The sequence below is a fragment of the Canis lupus genome, chromosome 1, assembly GCF_003254725.2.
Source record: "Canis lupus dingo isolate Sandy chromosome 1, ASM325472v2, whole genome shotgun sequence".
Lineage (NCBI taxonomy): Eukaryota > Metazoa > Chordata > Mammalia > Carnivora > Canidae > Canis > Canis lupus.
Window position 1 is genome coordinate 55437623 of NC_064243.1, and position 19803 is coordinate 55457425.

At 40.2% G+C, this 19803-nt stretch overlaps 1 protein-coding gene across 20 annotated transcripts in view; it reads left to right on the forward strand.

Moving 5' to 3' along the window:
• The window catches only part of AFDN (afadin, adherens junction formation factor), a 137650-nt gene that overhangs the window by 41079 nt on the left and 76768 nt on the right, over window positions 1-19803 (forward strand). For 11 of the 20 annotated variants that reach the window (XM_025422770.3, XM_025422760.3, XM_025422757.3 and 8 more), the window contains exons 3-7: window positions 255-370; window positions 2476-2639; window positions 5151-5311; window positions 10992-11149; window positions 18806-18917. In XM_025422770.3, the coding sequence (XP_025278555.3) occupies window positions 255-370; window positions 2476-2639; window positions 5151-5311; window positions 10992-11149; window positions 18806-18917 (711 nt within the window). The remainder of the gene's footprint in view (window positions 1-254; window positions 371-2475; window positions 2640-5150; window positions 5312-10991; window positions 11150-18805; window positions 18918-19803) is intronic. The other 9 variants (XM_025422771.3, XM_025422758.3, XM_025422772.3 and 6 more) reach the window with 3 other exon arrangements.

Below are 19803 nucleotides of genomic sequence, written 5' to 3' on the forward strand. Positions count from 1 at the left end.
CCTGTTTGGATTCTAAATGTTTTAAGGACATTATCCCTGGTCAGTGTTTGGCACTGGGTGTATGGTACTATATATTGTAGAAGCAACAAAATGGTAAATTAAAATTCTCACTTAACATTTTGAGTTACATTTCAGCCTGTTAGTAAGTCCTTGTGGTAATATTTTATGTCTATAAAATTAAATGTATATGGGAGTGTTGTATTAGTGCCATTAAATAACCATGACTTAATTTCTTTTCGTTTCATGATTTGAAGAAGAAAGAAGATTGGATATAGATGAGAAACCCCTAGTTGTGCAGTTGAATTGGAATAAAGATGATCGAGAGGGCAGATTTGTTCTTAAGAATGAGAACGATGCCCTTGCTCCTAAGGTAGGATCCCTCCTCGTTTCATGGAGGGGGTCCCAGGGCCCACGGGGATGAACACAAGACTGATGTTGATGTGCTAGGAGTTCACTGAACTTGCCTTTTTGCCTCTTTTCCTAAATGACTTTTTTTTACCTTCCTCCCAGAAAAAAAAAAAAAAAAAAGTTCTATTTCTTTCTGTTTCATCCTGTTTCACTGAATAATCCTAATATTGCTCTCTACCTTTGAAAGTTAGTAACTTTTTTTTTTTTTTTAAGATTTTGTTTATTCATGAGAGACACAGAGAGGGAGAGGCAGAGACATAGGCAGAGGGAGAAGCAGGCTTCCTGGGGGAAGCCCGATGTGGGACTCCATCCTGGGACTCTGGGATTATGCCCTCAGCCGAAGGCAGATGCTTAACCACAGAGCCACCCAGGCGTCACAGTAATTTTGGTTATGAAGAGATTTAATGACCAAGTAGTCAGCACCAAGTTTTTTTGTTTGTGTTTTTTTGTGTTTATAACAAATTAGGAAGTCAAAATATGTTTTAATAAGAATCACAAAGGAAAATCTTTAATAGCCTATTTATATGAATTTTTGGACACAACTTCATAAGGCACATTTAAAACCTTTCCTGTACTCTGTGTGTAAGGATAGAGATGAGCAGACTTTCTGGGCTGACATAATGCAGTGATCCTGAAACTTCCTCAGGTGCCAGGGCATCTGGAATTCATGTGCCGCTGTTCTTTTGTGGGACACTATGGAACACAGATAAGACTTGAAAATATAATTTCTGTGTTAAATCAAATGGCATCTTACACTAGAATTCAGTATTGACAAGTGAGAGCAAATGCAGAAGTCAAGAATATTTTGAAAAAAAATCTTGTATTTAATTATTTTCCCTAACCAACTGGGAAAGAGTGCCATTGTTCACTCGTGGAAACAGAACATCTTCACTTTGCTTGTCTGATGTGAGTGCTCCATGTGGAAGAGTGTTAGACACACAGAAGGTATTCTTGGCCTTGTTAACTGTGCTTCTAGTGGCTTAGCATTTGTAGCAAATACATAGACAGTAAAAATGGACATCTCTTTCTTTTTTTGGCCCATGTTTTATTTTATTTCTGCACCATGATTTCAGCTGATGTGCCTCGCTGTGGGATAGAGACCCTCATTCACATGGATTAGAGCTCTTAGTAGGGTCAGGATAATGCTGACGTGACCAGCAATGAAAATGGAAATCGTAACTTAGATAAAACAGAAGGCAGTTTATTTCCCAATACAGTAACCACGCTTTCATATTTTTCTTGATTTTTTTTTTTTTACCAACCTATTAGTTATACATACCAAAAATTGTCTCTGTGTTATCTGCTAGTAGGGCATGTTGTAAATTAAGAATAACCAAGCAGATAAACAAAATGTGGAAAAGAAGTTTTGCAAAGACAGTACTTACAATTTTGTTTCAAAAAAGCTTATTTCTTATAGCTATACCTACCATTTCCTTTGAAGCTAGAGAAACGTCTATAAAGTAGATAATGATTTAAATAGTTACTTTTTTTTTTTTTAAGATATTATTTATTAGAGAGTAGAGAGAGAGGCAGAGGGAGAAAGAGAAGGACAAACAGACTCTGCACTGAGTGTGGAGCCCGATACAGGGCTCAGGCCCATGACCCCAAGACCTTGACCTGAACCGAAATCAAGAGTCCCCTGCTTAACTGATTCAGCCACCCAGGCACACCAGTTATTTCCATGTTTGATTAGGCTCCTTTTTAAAAAGTAACTATATATAAATTATTTGGATTTTTATTTATTGAAAATCAGATTTCGTGATTCTTGCCCCAGGTTTTTTTTTTACTGGGGTTGGTTTTCTGTTTGCTTACTTACATATTAGTTTTGAACTGAGATAAACTACACACATGCGAAGTGCACAGATCTTGAATGTATAATCTATTATGTTTTGCTAAATACATGCCTGTAACTGTCAGCCCAAGGTGAAGGACATTCCCATCCCCTGGGCCCTTCCCTGTGCCAGTAGCTGGGTGTAGCAGTCACGTGAAAGGAAGCTAGCTAGGCCGTATAGAGCTTCCTGTGATTCTGTGTAACAGCCGCCATAATGATGTTGGTACTTTTATCAGAAGGCTCAGAGCAATGGACCCGAAAAGCAGGAGAAAGAAGGTGTTATCCAGAACTTCAAGAGAACTCTCTCCAAGAAAGAAAAGAAGGAGAAAAAGAAGAGAGAAAAAGAGGCAGTGAGGCAGGCATCTGATAAGGATGATAGGCCTTTCCAAGGGGATGACATGTAAGTAATTCTGGTAATATTTCTATTTCTTTTTGCTTTAATAAGCTGACTGTTTTTAATGTAGCAGACCTCATTAAATCACCAAACTGTGAAAAGGATGAACATCTGTTACAAAGTTAATTTCCGTATCCTCTGTCTCTTCTGTGTGTAGAAGGTGGAGGGTCTCGGCTCAGTGGAGATTATGGCCGGCCATCCTGTCTCATGGGTTTGCTAATCCCCCATAAGCAATGAGCTGTACAGTGTTGTTTCTGAGCAGACCCTTGCTGTCAGTGTATTATTTTTGTCTGACCTCTCCTTTCTGGTTGTTTGGACCTTCAGGCTGCAGTGTTTTCTTCCAGCCCCTAAATACACTGAATGCTCCCCAGAGCTTGGCAGAACCAGTGAGGGCAATAAGGCTCAGGTGCACCATGAGGTGACCCAGGCCCATCAAGTTGTACTGACCTGTCTAAGGGTCTTTCGGCTTCTGACCTCAGAGCTGAGGGAATAAGGGAAATCACTGCATTTTGATTATAGCAGGAAAGAGACAGCAGAGGAGACTGACCTTTCCCCTCTGGGGGAGGTGTTGGTGTAGTCCTGCCCATTTCACGTGGGTCATTTTGTTCATGGGGCAGCCATGTGTCGGCGCTCAACTTGGGCCCCCTTGCCGTGGTGGTGAGTGCAGCACAGTGTCCTCAGTGTTCTTCTGTTGCTGAGGTAACAGACGTTCATTTTAGAAAGTCAGAACATATGCAGATTTGTCAGAAAGAGAGGAGGAGTCACCTGTTACCACATGAGCTCAAAGAGAACCATAGTTTGTTTTTGATACACAAATATATACTACACATATACTTCATATGTTTATGTAGAGTTTTAAAATATACCCATAGGCTTTCCACATAATGTTTTTCCATTCTACTATATCCCATAAATGCATATATATATTCACACGTATATATTTTCATAAAAGTATAAAACAATTTAGATGATTACATAGTCTCTCATAGTTTTTTCAAGATTTATTTCACTGACCTCTTTTTTGTACTTGTAGGTGGTTCACAGGTTTTTGGTATTATAAATAATACTCCTTGCTTTTCAACTCTGGGAGCACTCTGGAAGGACAGCTTGGGGGCAGCCTGGGCATATTTCCAGAGCCCACCAGCTTCCTCACTTCCTCGGACCCTGACAATTGTCACACACTCTCTCTTCCCCACATCCAATAACCTGAATGTATTTTATCATTAAGATAGATGTCTTTCTGCACATTGACTAACCATTTATATTCTGTGGTAGTGACTTCTTCAAGTCTTTCTTTATTGTATGATTAATACTAAGTGTATGTATTAAGGACTATTAATCATTTGTTAGTTAATGATGGTTACTTTAGAGTGGACTCAAGCCCATTTTGGATGGCATTGAAGTGGGTTTAAGGTACTAATCTGTCAGGCAGTGATGCCTGTGTAATGAGTATAAACTCTTGAGTATAGTATTACATAGTAATGCTCTATTTAGCATAAACAATAGGCAGAACTTATATGAGTATTTTGCTTATACGTGAAAAATATCGAAGAAAAGGAGAGTTTGAAACTTAGGCTATGATTTGTCCTATTAACTTTTAGTTTATGGGGTGATATGTTGTTTGTGTTTAGAAAATTAGCTACTTAAAATGAGTTAAGTTGTTCAATTCTGTTGATTCAAAGCTTGATTTTTTTTTTTTTTTTTTGATAGAGTGAGCTGGTGGTCGGGGGAGGGGCAGAGAGAGAGAATCTCCAGCAGACTCTGTGCAGAGTGCAGAGCTGACGCAGGGCTTGATCTCATGATCCTGAGATCATGATCTGAGCTGAAACCAAGAGTCGGATGCTCAGCCCACTGAGCTGCCCAGGCGCCCCAATGGTTGATTAGTTTTTAATTAAATTATTTTTATGATTAAAAATGACATCTTTAAAGTGTATTCATCAAAATTTAGCCATTAATCTTTTTTTAATACATAGTCTTCAAGTCCTCATTCTCTACAGTTGATTCCTTATCAGAGGAACTGCTGGAATGTTTCCTTTTGAAAATTTAGCTTCAAGAAAGTGAATGTTAGTAAATCTTTTAGTTAAAAACCATGTGGTTTGAGTTCAAGATTTACTATAATTTTATGAGGATTTTTACTAAATAAAAGTAAATCCAGTCCTTTATTTCTTGTGGTTGGAATGTTTGATCACTCATTGAGTCTATTTTAGGAAAACACTGGTGCAAATTGCTGACCAAGTGTAACTTACCCATTTTTCTTTTAGCCTCGTCAGTGAATCCACAATAATTGACGGGAACTCACTGATATTTTAATGATAAATTTCCATTGAGTTTAGTGTGTTGCATGTTTTGTGAGGAACTTCATTTTGTGTATGCGATGCTGGTCAGCACGTGGTCACCTATCTGCCACAGTGTGTGATGGCCAGGGCCCAGGGACACCTGCCCAGGCCATTTGTCTGAGTTTGGTGCCATTCTTGTTCCTGTAATAGCTAGAAAATGTTGTGCTTTGTTTTCTCCCAGTGAGAATTCCCGACTGGCTGCTGAGGTCTACAAAGACATGCCTGAGACCAGCTTTACCCGAACAATTTCGAACCCAGAGGTGGTGATGAAGCGTCGCAGGCAGCAGAAACTGGAGAGGAGGATGCAGGAATTCCGCAGCTCGGATGGGCGGCCTGACTCAGGTACCCACACCAGGCCTACTCCACTGGGCACTGGACCCTGTGTGGCTGCTGCCCCACTAGTGTGCCTTCAATACGTAGAGATTTGTTTAGTGACACGGTTTCCCCCAGTGGGGCTCTTTTTTCCCCTAATTTTTGCTTTCTGGAAAATTATCTATGAAAGAAGAGAAAGATACAATGAATTCCTGTGTCTTATTACCCTGCTTCCATAACTGACAGCTCATGTCCCATCTTCTCCTATGTGTATTGTTCCTGTTCCCAAACTGTACTATTTTGAAGCAAATCCCATATTTCATCTTATATTTCAGTATATTTTCCTAAAGGTCAGGGTTTTTAAAAAATAAGAACAGAAGAAACCATAGTACCATTATGATATACAAAAGAATTGATGCTAATTCCTTCCCATCATCAGATGTCTTGTCACTGTTCAGGTGTTCCCACCTGCCTCAGATAATTCTCTGGTCAGGGTCTTAGTAGGACCTGCCTGTGGCCCCTGTCTCTCATTTCACCTTTCAGTTTGTGCATTTGGGGGTTTGTTTAGAAAACCTCAGTTGTTTGTCTTGTAGATTTTGCTGACAGCATCCGGTAGTTCACCATCTTTTCCTCTTGCTTTCTCTGTTTCCTCCATTAGGTGAAGAGGCAGGTTTAGGTTTGGGGGGTGGGGTGGGACGGAATGTGGCAGAAACACTTAACTCACTAGCATCCACAGGCGAGCAGTAGTTTGTGAGATGTTTTCATGCACTCATGGAGTTAAACTTCTCAGTATTGTTCCGTCTGTTGCAGTTATCTCCTTACTGATTCTTGATCTGTCACTTGGAGTCAGTGAGGATCCCTTCCACCTGGCACCTGAGGCTTCTGCATGTCCCCGGTGGTCCTGGGGAGTCTCCCTGTGTGACTGGACATCCAGGCTCCCGAGTGCATTTCCCACCCCAGGCTCTAGGGAGTGGCTGTTTCTCTAAGGAGTCTTTGTTCTGTTTGGTGGGATGTATTCTTTGGTTGCCAGGAGTGTCCCGTGTTACTGGTCAGTGTTTGCTTTTAATTCTACTTAGTGGACAGAGTTTTAATACTTTTTTTTCTACTATGATTTCAGAAAATCTGAGTATCTTTTCTCATGATAAAAATTCTTTCCACTGAACACCAATAATTAATTATTTGCTTTTCCCTATGATAAATAGTGATACCAAAATAAAAATAATGCTATGATTAGCAACATGATGCTGAAAAAATTGTAATCTTTTTTGGGAAACTTCTCTGTGAGTAAATCCCATAAGGATGTACTGTCATGTTACTGTGTTTTGAAGTCACGGAATTGATGCCTGTGTAGTAGTTACATATTCATATTGATTTATACTTAGGTTTGTTTTATTTTGCTTCTTAAAAATTTAATGTACTTATTTGTTCCCAAGTCAAATCTACAAAATAAGGTATATTCAGAGAAATTCAGCTTTTGTCCCTGGTCAGCCCCTTTAATCAAATGACAGCGTGCTGTATACTTTTTGCTATCTTGTCTTTCCCACCTACACATACACTGGAGATTACTCTGTATTTCTGAGGGAAATAGAGATTATAAAGAGAGTTAAAGTAAATGACTATTATTTTAGTTATAAATTGGATTTGTGTATTTTTAGCTATTTAGCTATTTGACATAAAATTTTATTTGTAATTAACCTGTAATTATATTCATCCAAGAAAATACTTGTTATAAACTTACTAGTTTTGCTTGTTAAAAAATGATAGCATAATCATTTTGAGTTTCAAAAAAGAGCCTTCTGTTGGAAGACTAGATCAGTGAGCCAGCCTTTTCCAAAAATGTCTGACCTAATGTGACCCATCCTCTCTGTAGTTCTTCTATAACATTATACTTGCGTACTCCAGAACTGCTCATGTTGTGTTGCATCCTGTACGTACACCTGTCAGCTCACTTACTAGCTTTAAGGTTTTGAATGATGAGACTGGCAGCGCTTTTCTAACTGTGGACCCCTTCTCTTTAATCCAAGCCTGAGTCGAAGGGTTATACTCCCTACCTAGCATTTTTGTAACATTGCCCAATATACGTATGTGGCAGCAGGTCAGATCTGTGTGGGAAGGCTGTGTTGACACTCGTATTACGTTCATGGGAACAGCATTGTTTTTCATTAGTAAGTCTCCTGTCTTCATTCGCGAATTTGTCTGTGGACCATGGTCCTGATATGCTTGGTCACTTGACAAAAACTGTTGTGATTCCATGTCTTCAGAACTTAGGGTGTTGTATCAATGTCATGTTCCCCACACCCACTAGCCATGGTAGAAGCTGGCCTCAAAGGTTTGCCACTCTTGCTGTCTTGTGTTTACTTTGTTTACCTCTGCACCTTTATAAGGGAGTCTTAGTTACATGTTTCGTGAGAGCTGTAGCCTCAGTGATTCAAAACAGCTAGAAGAGTGAGATACTTATTAGTTGGATAAATAATGTAACATGAGGTCCAGGTGATAATCTGTTTATATATATCCTGTCTTGTTTGGTGAAAGATTCAAAATAACTTACAAATATATTTTAGGTGGGGATTCAGAAAGCATTTAATTTAGCCTAAGTTCCAGATCTGGAGTGGTTTCTGTGGGAACAGTAGAGGATGGATCTGATGAAATTGCATTTGGAAGTGGGCATATGCTGCCCATGTGAGGGATGAGTCTCAGTGCAGTCCCTGGCAACAGGCTGGTAAAAGAGAAGCAATGTATCTAAGAAGTGGAGTTCTCAGGACCTGGTACAGACTAGATTTGTCTTGGGAGGGGGGCATTCTGGAGAAGACCCATTTCCAGTTGGATGGATGTTGACGGACTGCAATGAGAGAATGTATGGGAATGGAATACAGGTTTCCTTGAGGTGCTGGTGTGATCTGGGGGATGTTCTGGGCTGGTAGTTCAGTGGCTCTAGACCAGGTTCTGAAGTGTCAGAGAGAGATTTGGGAGTAATCTGTGGTTGCCAGGCAGGCATCATTGGGCATGAGTGAGATTCTTTTTGGTAGAAAATATGCAGGTAATAGAAAAATTTAAGCAAGGTGACTATTAAGAGGGGTAGGCAAAGACAACAGAAAAAAAAAAAAAAACCTTCCAAGAATTAGGAGGAAGACTACCAGAATATCCAAGAAGTAGAGGTTAAAGGGATAGTTGGGAGCAGAAGGAACATTTTTCTATATAGACTTCCTGGAAATCCTAAAAAACTAAATACTGTTAGCAAAATAGATGTTTATGGTTAATATTAAGGAAGTCAAATATATTAAGTTCAGCTACTTTGTCCTTAATAATTGATTTAGAAAATATATTGTCATAACATGTTATAGTTATTAGCTTTGCTGTTTTGTTGGCAGAAAATACGGGGGATGTGGTCACACGTTGCTGAGCCTTCTGAGAGTGACCGCTCCATCTGTAGTAATCCTGTCTGGTTAGCCTAGGGATTGGTTCCCTAAGTTCTCGTGACCTGACTCACTGCACAGCTGATCAGATTCCTAACTTGTAAGAAGCTTGGGCCCTGGACTTTGTAAAAAAGCCTTTTTGACACTCTGGTATATTCAGTCTGTAATTTCCTCAAAGTGTAGTTGGCCCAGAAGGCCCCTGCGATCGCCGCTGACTGGTTTGCAGCACCGTGTTCTGCTGTCTGATATGGCCCTGGGTTTCCTCCTGAGACATCGTTGGCAGCGGCGTGAGGCTGCTCTACAAGTCTGTCCTCCTGCCTCCACCGTTCCAGGAGCAGTTTTGGGGGTGGCAGAGCACTGTGACAGGACCCCATAGCTGGGGGCCTTGCGAAGCACGGGCCTCGGTGTGTCCTCCTCAGACAGGGCAGCAGACCTACCTTAGTCGTAGAGCCGAAACGTGCATTTTTACACATCCAGGTTAGTCCACAGCAGGGCTTGTAAATTGTCAGCTGCTCCTGTGTTCTTCCTCAGCAAACTGGGTGTTAGTAGGCCTGTCAGCTGAAAACCCTCTGAATTAGACCGCCTCACACTCCTGATCCAAAACCAAGTCAGGTTTTAGACAGATGTTCTGAAACATTCCAATGGGTGCTACAAGTAATTCCATCCAATGGCGAGTTCATTCGGCTACGTGAGTATGAATTTTACAGCTTCCTCATCATGATGTGTCCTTTAGAAGAAGTGCTACTTAAGATTATATTATCTCTAGGAACCATACCGACTTTTTAAAAGATTTTCTGGTTAACCCTGACCTTAAATTTTTTCAGACCAAATATTCTTTCATCTGCGGTGGTCTGTAACTTTGGGATTGCAAAGTACTTGTCTCGGCTTTTGGCAGATGCAACATTTTTTAGAAAAATTAAATTTCTGAGCATTTGCATTTTTTTTTTGTAACCCTGTAGGTGAGGATACAAGTCCATTTCTTCAACTCTCAAATCAGGTGGTCTGGTTTGCTCTTTGGTTGTCTAATTAAAGCACACAGATATTACCTAAGTCTACAGAATTGTTTTTACTCATTCTCTTGTACATACGTTTTTCTTATAAATTAGTTCAAATATGCATTTGGAAGTAGGGTATAATTAAATCAGAAGGTAATGCATTTTGGTGGACTAGAACGTGTACTTTAAAACTGGCCTTGCCCTGGGGTTGTTGGCCCTGCCTCCACAGTTCCTTACCCAGAAGCTGGGGCCGTCTTAGGAAAGCACGGGTGGCATTTTCCCACCTCCCTGCCTGTACAGGCACACACACATGCTAGTGCTTCCATGCATGTGCACACATAGTGAGTGAGAGCTTCCCCATGGCTCCCACTTGAGCTAGAGTAAAATCCAGACCCTCATGATCATGGTTTGCTGTGTCCCACGTGGTCTGGCCTCGTGACTGTGGGTGAGGAAGTCCTGTAGGACCTGGCTTCACACATTCTGACTGCCTTTCTGTCTTTTCCCTGGGGTTCATCTCTGACAGGTGAGCCTAGCCAGACCCAGGCGAGCTGTCGGCCTTAGCGTCCTGCTAGTCCCTCTGCCCAGAAAGCAAAGTTTAGGTGGCTTTGAGGCTGCTGCTTGTCACTCAGGGCTCGGGGCAGGAATTTATCTTCATAGAAGGCTTTACAGTCCTGTGAGCTTAGAAAGCTTTTGGTCATTTTCTTTCTCACAACCCTGCTTGTATTTTCTTTTTCTTTCTTTTTTTTTTTTTTTCCCCTGCTTGTATTTTCCACAACATGTATCACTGTCTTAACTGTTTGCTTGTCGGTCTTTTCCTCCTGCCCCCGACAACTACAGGGTAAGCTTTTGGCTGGCAGGGACTCTGACCTGTGTGTCGTTGCATCCTCAGCATTGGAACACTGGGGCCCTCAGCCTGTGAGCCCGTGTCAGTGTTTGTACGTGCTAAATGTGTTGACAGGCAGCCCTATCAAAACACTCTGGAGTCTCTTCCCTTACTCATCCTTTACCCATAGTGAAAGTCTGCTCATCATTATAAAAACGACGTGGGCTTAAGGAGAGGACAGAACCAGTCTTTGTCATACAGGATTAGTCACTGTAGCAAAGTGTTGTTAGATCAACAAGTGACTGTAAATGTATGTTGTCTAACAGGACACGAGTATCGAATTATTGCCCAGATTCCATCTTTGCAGTCCTTGAAACTGCAGCTTAGGTGTCCTTTTTTAAGTGATCATAAATGTTAGCTATCTTTTTGCTGGAATAAAATAAAGTAGGACTCAAAGATGTCAAAATTTTTTTTTACAGGTGGAACATTGAGAATTTATGCCGATAGTTTAAAACCAAATATTCCCTACAAGACAATCCTGCTGTCTACCACAGATCCTGCAGACTTTGCTGTGGCTGAAGCGTTAGAGAAATATGGTCTAGAGAAAGAAAATCCTAAGGATTACTGCATTGCCCGAGTAAGTAACTGTCAAATCAGAACTCACCAGTATTACCCATGCTAGAACTTCACATTTAAGTGGAAAGATATTCTTTAAATGATTTTCTTTCCACGGTATCACTTAAAATGTAATAAATGTAAACGCTGTATTAAGTATGTGTTAAAAAGTGGCATGTTCCCTTCCATTATAGAAGTAGTAGATGTTCTTGTTGTAAAGTTAAAAAAAAAAAAAAAAAGTATAAAAAGATGAATTGAAGAAAATAAAAATCACCCATAGTTCTAATACCAAAGGATAACCACTACTGACTAGAGAGGGTAATACATATGACACGTGTGTATACACAACTGTGTAAATACATATGTGTGTGTGTGTGTATATACATATATATAATATACATATCCTTTTAGTTCTTGTTTTGTCTATTTAGGTAGCATTTTTTTAACAGTGTTTTTCTTATGGTTTTCACTAAGATACATTATGAAGATTAAACTTTTAAACAAACCCAGTTTGCTGTTGTAACTAGCACGTGGTGCTACATTTAGTCATCTGTCATTTTTTGCAGAAATCTTCCACCCAGTTCTCCCAAGGACAGTGAGCTCTTATTCCTCAGAACAGAGTGGGCCACATTAAATAAATCAAGCAGGTTTTCTCTTGTGAGACAGACTGCTTGGACACAGCAGACACAAGTGTCTGTGCTGACTTCTTTCTTACCAGGATTTCCCTGTCCAGTCGCATTGGCCTGGGTTCTTACAAGAGATGTCTTCCTTTCCTCGTCCTTTTTTTTTTTTTTAAAGATTTTATTTATTTATTCATGAGAGACAGAGAGAGAGAGGCAGAGACACAGGCAGAGGGAGAAACAGGTTCCATACAAGGATCCTGATGTGGAACTCGATCCCTGGACTCCAGGATTACACCCTGAGCCAAAAGCAGACGCTCAAATGCTAAGCCACCCAGGTGCCCTGTCCCTCCTTTCCTCATCTTAACAGTTGATTATTAAATAATAAAATAGTGTGGTTACTTGTTTTGGTCTCCCCCTCCCCAAAAGATTATGGAGGAGTGATGACAATGCAGCAAACCTCATGTACTTACCCTTGGCAGCGCCGCCAGGATCAGCGCACCAGCACAAGCAGCATCATATTCACCTGCGGGAAGCTCTAAGTGCCTCTGTATAATTCATCCCTTCCTTCTCCCCCTTTGCTAGGCAGCCACTGGTTTGCTTTCACTATAAGTAGTTTACATTTTTTAGAATTTTTACGTAAGTAGCATTACACAGCCTATACTCTGGTTTCCTCTTTTCCTGTACTCAGCTGTAAGGATTTCAAGTGTCCTTGTCTGTATCCATGCTTGCTTCCTTTTCGTTGCTGAATAGTATTTCATTATATGGATACTTCAGAATTTATTCATCTGTTTTCCTGTTGATGGACATTTAAGTTGTTTCAGTTTCTAGGTTTTGGCTGTTACAGTGAAGCTGCCATGAGCATTTGTGTGCAGGTCTTCTCATAGGTGTTGTTTTTTTCTCCAGAAATACTCAATAGTAGGTATACGTATAACTTCTTAAGAAACTCTGGAACTGTTATCCAAAGTGATTATATCTTGTTACATTAGCGCCAGAAGTATGTGAGAGCTGTGGTTGCTTTACTTCCTCACTCATATTTGATGTGGTCAATTATTTTAAATATCAGCTGTTCTGATAGGTTATAGTAGTGTCTCATTGTGGAAAACGGTTTTAATTTCCCTGTTGAGATATATATTAAGTCCATTGATACATATGTTGTGAATACTTTTCCCCAGTCTGTGACTTTCATCTTTTTAATGTTACCCTTTAGAGAATGATTTTTTTTTTATTTTTGTGGACATCATTTTGGTTTTTTTTCATCATTTTGTTTTTTTACATATTTTCTATTTTGTTCTATGTTCTATATAAGAATTTGTCTCTTCTGAGGTTGCAAATACTTTCCTCCTATGTCTTATTATTATTTTTGTAAGATTTTATGTATTTTTTTGAGAGAGTGTGCAAGAGCGGGGATCGGGGGTCAAGAGAGAGAAGCAGACTCCCCACTGAGCAGGGAGCCCGACCTGAAGCTTGACCCCAGTACCCTAAGATCATGACCTGAGCTAAAGGCAGATGCTCACTGATGGAGTCCCCCAGGTGCTCCTCCTCCTGTGTCTTATTATAGAAGTGTTATAGTTTTAGTATTCACATGTAGGTCTGTGCATTCCATTTCAAGAGAACTTTTGTGTGTGGTGTGAGGTTAGGGTAGATGTTCATTTTGTTCCATGTAGATACCCAGTTGATCCAGCACCATTTGTTGAAAAGGGTTTCTGTTCTCCCACTGAGTGCTTCGAATCCTTTGTTGAAAATCAGTTGACTATATATATATAGTTCTATTTCTGGAATCTGTTCTATTAATCTGTACATCTTGTATCCTTTTGTGAGCATCAAGCTATATTGATTACTATAGATTTATAATAAGTCTTAAAGTCAGGTAAACTAAGTCCCAATTTTGTTTTTTTTGCTTTTGCTTTTAAAAATTGCTTTGATTATTCTAGGTTATTTGTGCTTCTGAATAAATTTCAGAATCAGCTTGTCAGTTTGTACAGAGAATGTGCTAGGATTGTGGCTGGGTTTGCATGGCTTCTGTAGACGAGTCAGAGAGACGTCTAGCCTCGCAGTGTCCGGTCTTCAGGCTGTGAACACAGTGTGCCTCTTTGTTTATGTGGTCTTTGAGCCCCAGCAGTATTTTGTAGCATTCACTGTAGAGGTCTTAGACCTCTTTTGTTAGCTATAGATGGAATTATATAAAAGGGCTTGTTGAGCTTTATGGCTTTTATCTTTTTGCTAAAAACTAAATTCTCTTCAGTTGGAAAAACTGTTGGCAGATCTGTAATTTTATGAATAGAACTCAATTTTCAGCTGAAAATAAGAAAACAGATTTTTTCCCATTAAAATGATAATAAAAAATTAAATAATCTGTATAAATGTGCAAGAACAAAGAAAATGAAAGAAGAGACAGCAAAAGACCAGAGCTGTGAATGAAATTCTGGAGAAGTAATTCTGATATCCTACTCGTTGGGTCCGAGGAAACCTGCAGAGAGAACCTCCAACAAGAAACTTGTCAAGTGCCCGTATCCTATCCTTAAGCAGACTCAGGAATGTTAAGGGGCTTTAGCACTTTCTGAGTCAGCATTAAAGTTGAACTAAAATGAAATTGGGTCGAAAATTTTCATAAGAAACCGTAGACCCACCAAATTCCTCTCCCCATCCCCACTCCCATGTCATCTCTCCATCTGGAGACTGTGGTAGAGGTGATGGGGCAGAGGCCTGCACTTCGGGGTAGCAGGCATACAGAGTATGGCGAGGGTCTTTGCTGAAAATGGGAGGGTGAAGTGGAAGGCTCTAGCCAGGATACTGACAGCCAGAAGATTTCAGGATTTCTCCCAGAAGGCACTCTCTGGCCACATGAGAAAGATCTGTATGGAAACTGTCCTGTGGAAGTTCAGTCCGATAACCTCAGTCAGAGAGCTCCCGACAATACCCCTTGCCCATAAGCATAGCCCCCACCTTGAACTTTCTTGTGCCTCACTGTAGAATGTGAATGTATGGCCAAACTTCAGCAGACATTTGAAACACCTCTATGATGAAAGACAGACCCACACAAACAGGTAAAGAACCGGATCTTATTCCATGGATGATACAAGGCAGAAAGCAGAGGGAAGTGTTCAAAGAACTGAGAGACTTGGAGAGGTAAGGAGACAGTGCATCTGTGGAGTAAGATCACAGTGCTATCATGAGGGACACCCAGGGAAAGAGGCCTCAGAAGTTTAAAATGTAAGTAAATAAGGGGTAGGAGACAGTGTCAACAGAAGGAGGTAGAAGATAAAGCTCAGGAAATCTGTCCAAGTGTAGAACAGAAAGAAAGGATAGAAGAGGAAAGATCAGAAAGTTAGGACATCTTGTAGAATTCCTAACACTTGGCTAAAGGAAAGCCAGGGATGAAAGCAAGAGGACATGGAGAGGTAGAGTCATCAAAGATATGTACTGGAATGTCTCCCAGAACTGAAGCGTGTGCGTTTCTAGCTCAGGAATGGCCTGTAGGATAATGTTGGTACAGCCACACCAAGGTGTGTTATTTTGGAATTGTAGAACAGTAGAGAAAAGAGGATAATGATTCCAAAGAAAAAGATTGCAGTCACACATAAAGTGTTGGGGGGCAAGATGGGTGCCAGTCATTTCAGCATCACCATGGAGTCTGGAATACCTGAGCCAGTGGTCTCTGATTCACAGTGAAATGATTTCTAGCCCAAACTGTTGAGTGGTGTGGGTGGAATAAAGACATTTCAAAACATTCAAGGCAAAATTGGCCACCTGTTCAGCCTTTCTCAAACAGGTAGTGGAGGGTATCCCCCAGCAGGATGGAGTGGGCCAGGAAAGAGAAGGGTACAGGCTCCCCAAACAGGAAGTTATCCCATGGGTGATGGTAGAGGAAACAGTCTGGAAGGTGTTTTGTGTAGTTATCCTGCATAGTGCTCACTACACTGTGGGGATGGGGTTTAAGATTGAAAATGGTGTTTATAAATGTTAGTTATATTATCTAAAACAAATGGCAAGTAAATTCCTGAATGTGTTTCTAAGAGAACTTTGTTTCAGTTCTCTGTGTTATAGCAATAAATAAGAAGTAAAACACCTATCACTAAAGGATTGCTTATGCCATTGGATACCTTTTGCTATGAAATATTATGAATTAAATCTATACAAATTGACTTGGGGGTACATACATTTTGTAAAATACCCCATTTTTGGAAAACCAATACCATAAAATAAAATGGAACTACACAAGTCTGTGTGTATGCGTATGTGACCATAGAGAAAGGTAGATGCCCAGGAAAGATACACAGGTTACTAGTTACCTACATGAAGAGAAGAGGGAAGGAAAGAAGACTTTGAAATACACATGTGATTCAAATGTGAGCTCTCATATGAGATAGGTAGATGCATAAAGATCATTAATGAGGGCATGATCGTAAAAACAGTCATCTCACAGTGGGTTTTTTTTTCTTACTTCCTTATACTTTTCTGTGTTCCAGGTTTTTACAGTGAACCTGTATTACTTGGAACCAAAAAAACATACCCCAAAGATCATTTCTTAGTGAGGTGGGGAAAGATCAGTGATCATGAGTGTTTGTTTTTCGATATGCTTTTTCATTCTCTTTGGTCTCACTAAGAGAGAGTAAGAAATAGTATTGATAAATTAGAAGGGAAAGTGAAATAGAAGATATATTTTACACTGAATTTCTGGAGAATAGGGTTCATAGATAAAGAAACAGTATCCTGAATTGAAATTCTATCCCACTTTGGTGAGGGAGGGGACTCTTGGGGTGAGGTTGAGAGAGTAGGTAGTCACGGTAGTTATGCATTCCCTCTGAAGGGGAAATGCTTAAGATACAGGACATTCTGATGCATTTTCCTCCTGGTGGTTAAGTGTGAAATAGAAGAGAATCTTGTGATGCCAGGTTTTGTGAGCTCGTTGCTTTTCTGTTCAGGAGGACTATGTAGTGAGCATTATCGTATATGGTCCACTTATGCCCTTGGAGTAATAGGCCCATGGATGAGGATGGATTTGGATACAGGCTCCGTCAGCTTTTGGTTAGTAATGACTATAAAAATGTTCCTGGTCGGAATAAAATCAGCAAATCAGTAGTGTGCCCAGGGCCCAGCTTGCTCAGTGGAGACCTGACCCTCTTCCACTGTGCCCCTGCTGGTCTGTGAGCACCCAGGGCAGGGTGCCTTACCACACCTAGCCTTGCATGTGAGACTTGGGATTGCTCACGTGTTTGCCAAGGCACGTTTTTGTGTCCACGCATATGACTCTACTAAATAATATTCAGTTGCATGTAAAGTTGCATTTGATACAATAGGTGGTAATGACCTTTACCATTTTTTCCCTCTCCTTAATTTCTACCATACCTTTACTGACGACATTCAAGTGAAAGGGCACCCCAGTCGAGGTCATGAAATATAAAAGCCTACCATGGGCTTGTAGTGACAGGCCTTTTTGAAGTCATTTGATGTTTTCTTTTGAGGGTCTCCTACTTTGGGCTTTCCTTCTATTATGTCCTTAGAAATTCTGCTTCGCAAGCTTAGGCAGTAGAAATCAGGAGTTGATTATTGTTTTAATCTTGAATGAGATGTTCTTTGTTCTCTTGGTCTGTCATCTTATCAGTTATGTAGTAAGTAGTGCTTCCATATTCATTCATTTGTTATTTTAGCTATTGAATTATTCAATAAATACTTAAGTTCCTCTCACTTGTTAGATACTCTGCTGGGATACAAAAGCCAGAGCTGTCTCTAAAAGAACTTAAACTGAAAGGAGACGGAGAAGCCAGGAGTGAAAAATATAAAACAAGGAGTGCCTGAGTGAGAGTGGTGGTCGGGGAAAGATTACTAGAGGGGCTGTAGTTGAGCTAGGCTTGGACACTGGGAAATAAGCCTTTTAAGCTCAAGAGATCATGGAAGTGTGGGAACTCACGACCTAATCTGAGAGCTCTGAGTAGTTCGGTGTGGCCCGGGTCTAACAGAGTGCAGGACAAAGATTGGGACATGAGAGAGGTGTGAAGCTCAGGTTCTGAACTATGTGTGTTCTAACCCCAAGATACTAAATTCAATATAAAACAGCACAAGGAAAGATTAATTACTTTAGGAAGATGGTGTTTTATAGTACATTTGTCTTACTAAGGTAATCTGAAGCAGTGTAGAGAGAAATTAGAGGGTTCTACAGAAGAGTCTAGTCCACTGGTATATGAGTATGATGATATTTTGGGTGGCCAGGTCTCCTGAGATAACATTACTGCACTACTATAGGTTGAGCTGTTCACAGGCCAGTGGTCTGGCTGCTTCTCATATTTTCTATAATTGTGTCTCAATTTGCGTTAATACTTAATACTTCATTCCTTAGAATGAAGGAGGGGCAAAAATCCAGCAGATGTGTGAGCTTATTGGGCCACTGTCACCTAGATTTTTCCTTTGTATAACCGGGGGGGAGGATGGTGTGTGCGAAAGTCGTTTGGCTACCATAAAAGCGTAAAGAGCATTATGAACTTTTAGAGTGTCATGAATGCAGTCTTTTAAAACAGATGCTTAAACACATTTGTTGAATGAATCGCTCTGTGGTATAGCTAAATGATCTGATTAAAATTTAATCGTAAAGATAGATTATCTTTAAGAAAAAGAATGCTTTGCTGTTTTGTTGTTAGGTGACATTTATCTTGAGAGATCTCACATTAGATGAAACTACTTAAAAAAAAAAACCAATTATTTAATGATGGGAAGGTGGGTTTGGGACCAGAGACTGAGCAATGGTGGAGTGATCTTTCCTTAAGAAATTACTCACAATTTGCCCATTGCATACCATCCTTTCCTATAAGAGTTTATTTAAAAATAAATAAATAAAAATTGCTCAACTAGTACCTTTTGGGGGCCGGAGAACAAGGTGAATAGAAATGGCCCCATCAGCTGGCTAAACGTTTTATTGGAAGCTATTTTCCTTCACTTTTGTTGATAGTTTGAGAATTGTTTGTAGTGTTTGGTCAGTTTATTTACACTAAGTTCTTATTTGTGAATCCTGGTGCTTTACTTTTTAGGTATAGCACAGTTGATTTTATAATTTTCCCTTTCAGGTTATGCTTCCTCCTGGAGCCCAGCATTCTGATGAAAAAGGTGCTAAAGAAATGATCCTGGATGATGATGAGTGTCCTTTACAAATCTTCAGGGAATGGCCAAGCGACAAAGGTAAAGGGTAATTTTATTTGTTAAAGAATGATTTACATGACGAATTAAATTTCTGTCAGCTACGTGAGTTTTAACAATGAGGACGCAAGGGAGTGTGCAGGGAAGTATTTGTTTTGTGGTTGTTTGCTGGTGTAGTTTTGTAGCTCCTTCATAGATCTGCCGGATGGTTCCTACGTGGCAGCCTTGTCCTGAGGGCCACACACAGCTTATGTAAGTCTGGGGACCTGGAGTGGGCGGTCCCACTGTGGAAGGAGAACCTCATCTGGAAGGGACCGGGACTTGAGTGCTGCACTGTGTCGGCCAGCACACTGCACTCCTCCGTCCACGCTGAGCAGATGAGCAGGGGGGTGCTGATGACAGGATGGTAACCTGCAGCCCTAGAGACTCTCCAGTAATTCAGTCATTTCAAATAAGAAATCCAGACTTTTCACTCTGCGGACAGTTCCCCTTAATGATTTCAGAACAGCAAAGGTTGAAAGCTGTGTTTTTGATGAAATCTAGTTTTCTTGCTTTTGGTTTTACACCGTAAGCTGGCTGTCCTCTAGCAGAGGCCTTTATGTAATGAAGACCTACAAATTGATTGCCCATTCATCCTATCAGCAATGTAGATTGGTAGTTTAAATTAAAATGAGTAAACTAAGTAATTAAATTACTTAGTCTACCTCTTTTTAGACTGTTTTAAAGTTAATTGTGTTATAAAATCAAGTTACTTTGACATCTGAGTTAATTCAATTGAATTAAAAATCAGATCAACTAAAAATATATTTGTATATGCATGTGGTATGTGTCATGTGAATGTATTTATTGATCATAGGGTTATTTACCAGTATAAACATTCATTTATTCTTAAACAAATGCTATGGTGTTTTCCAGCATGTAATGTACT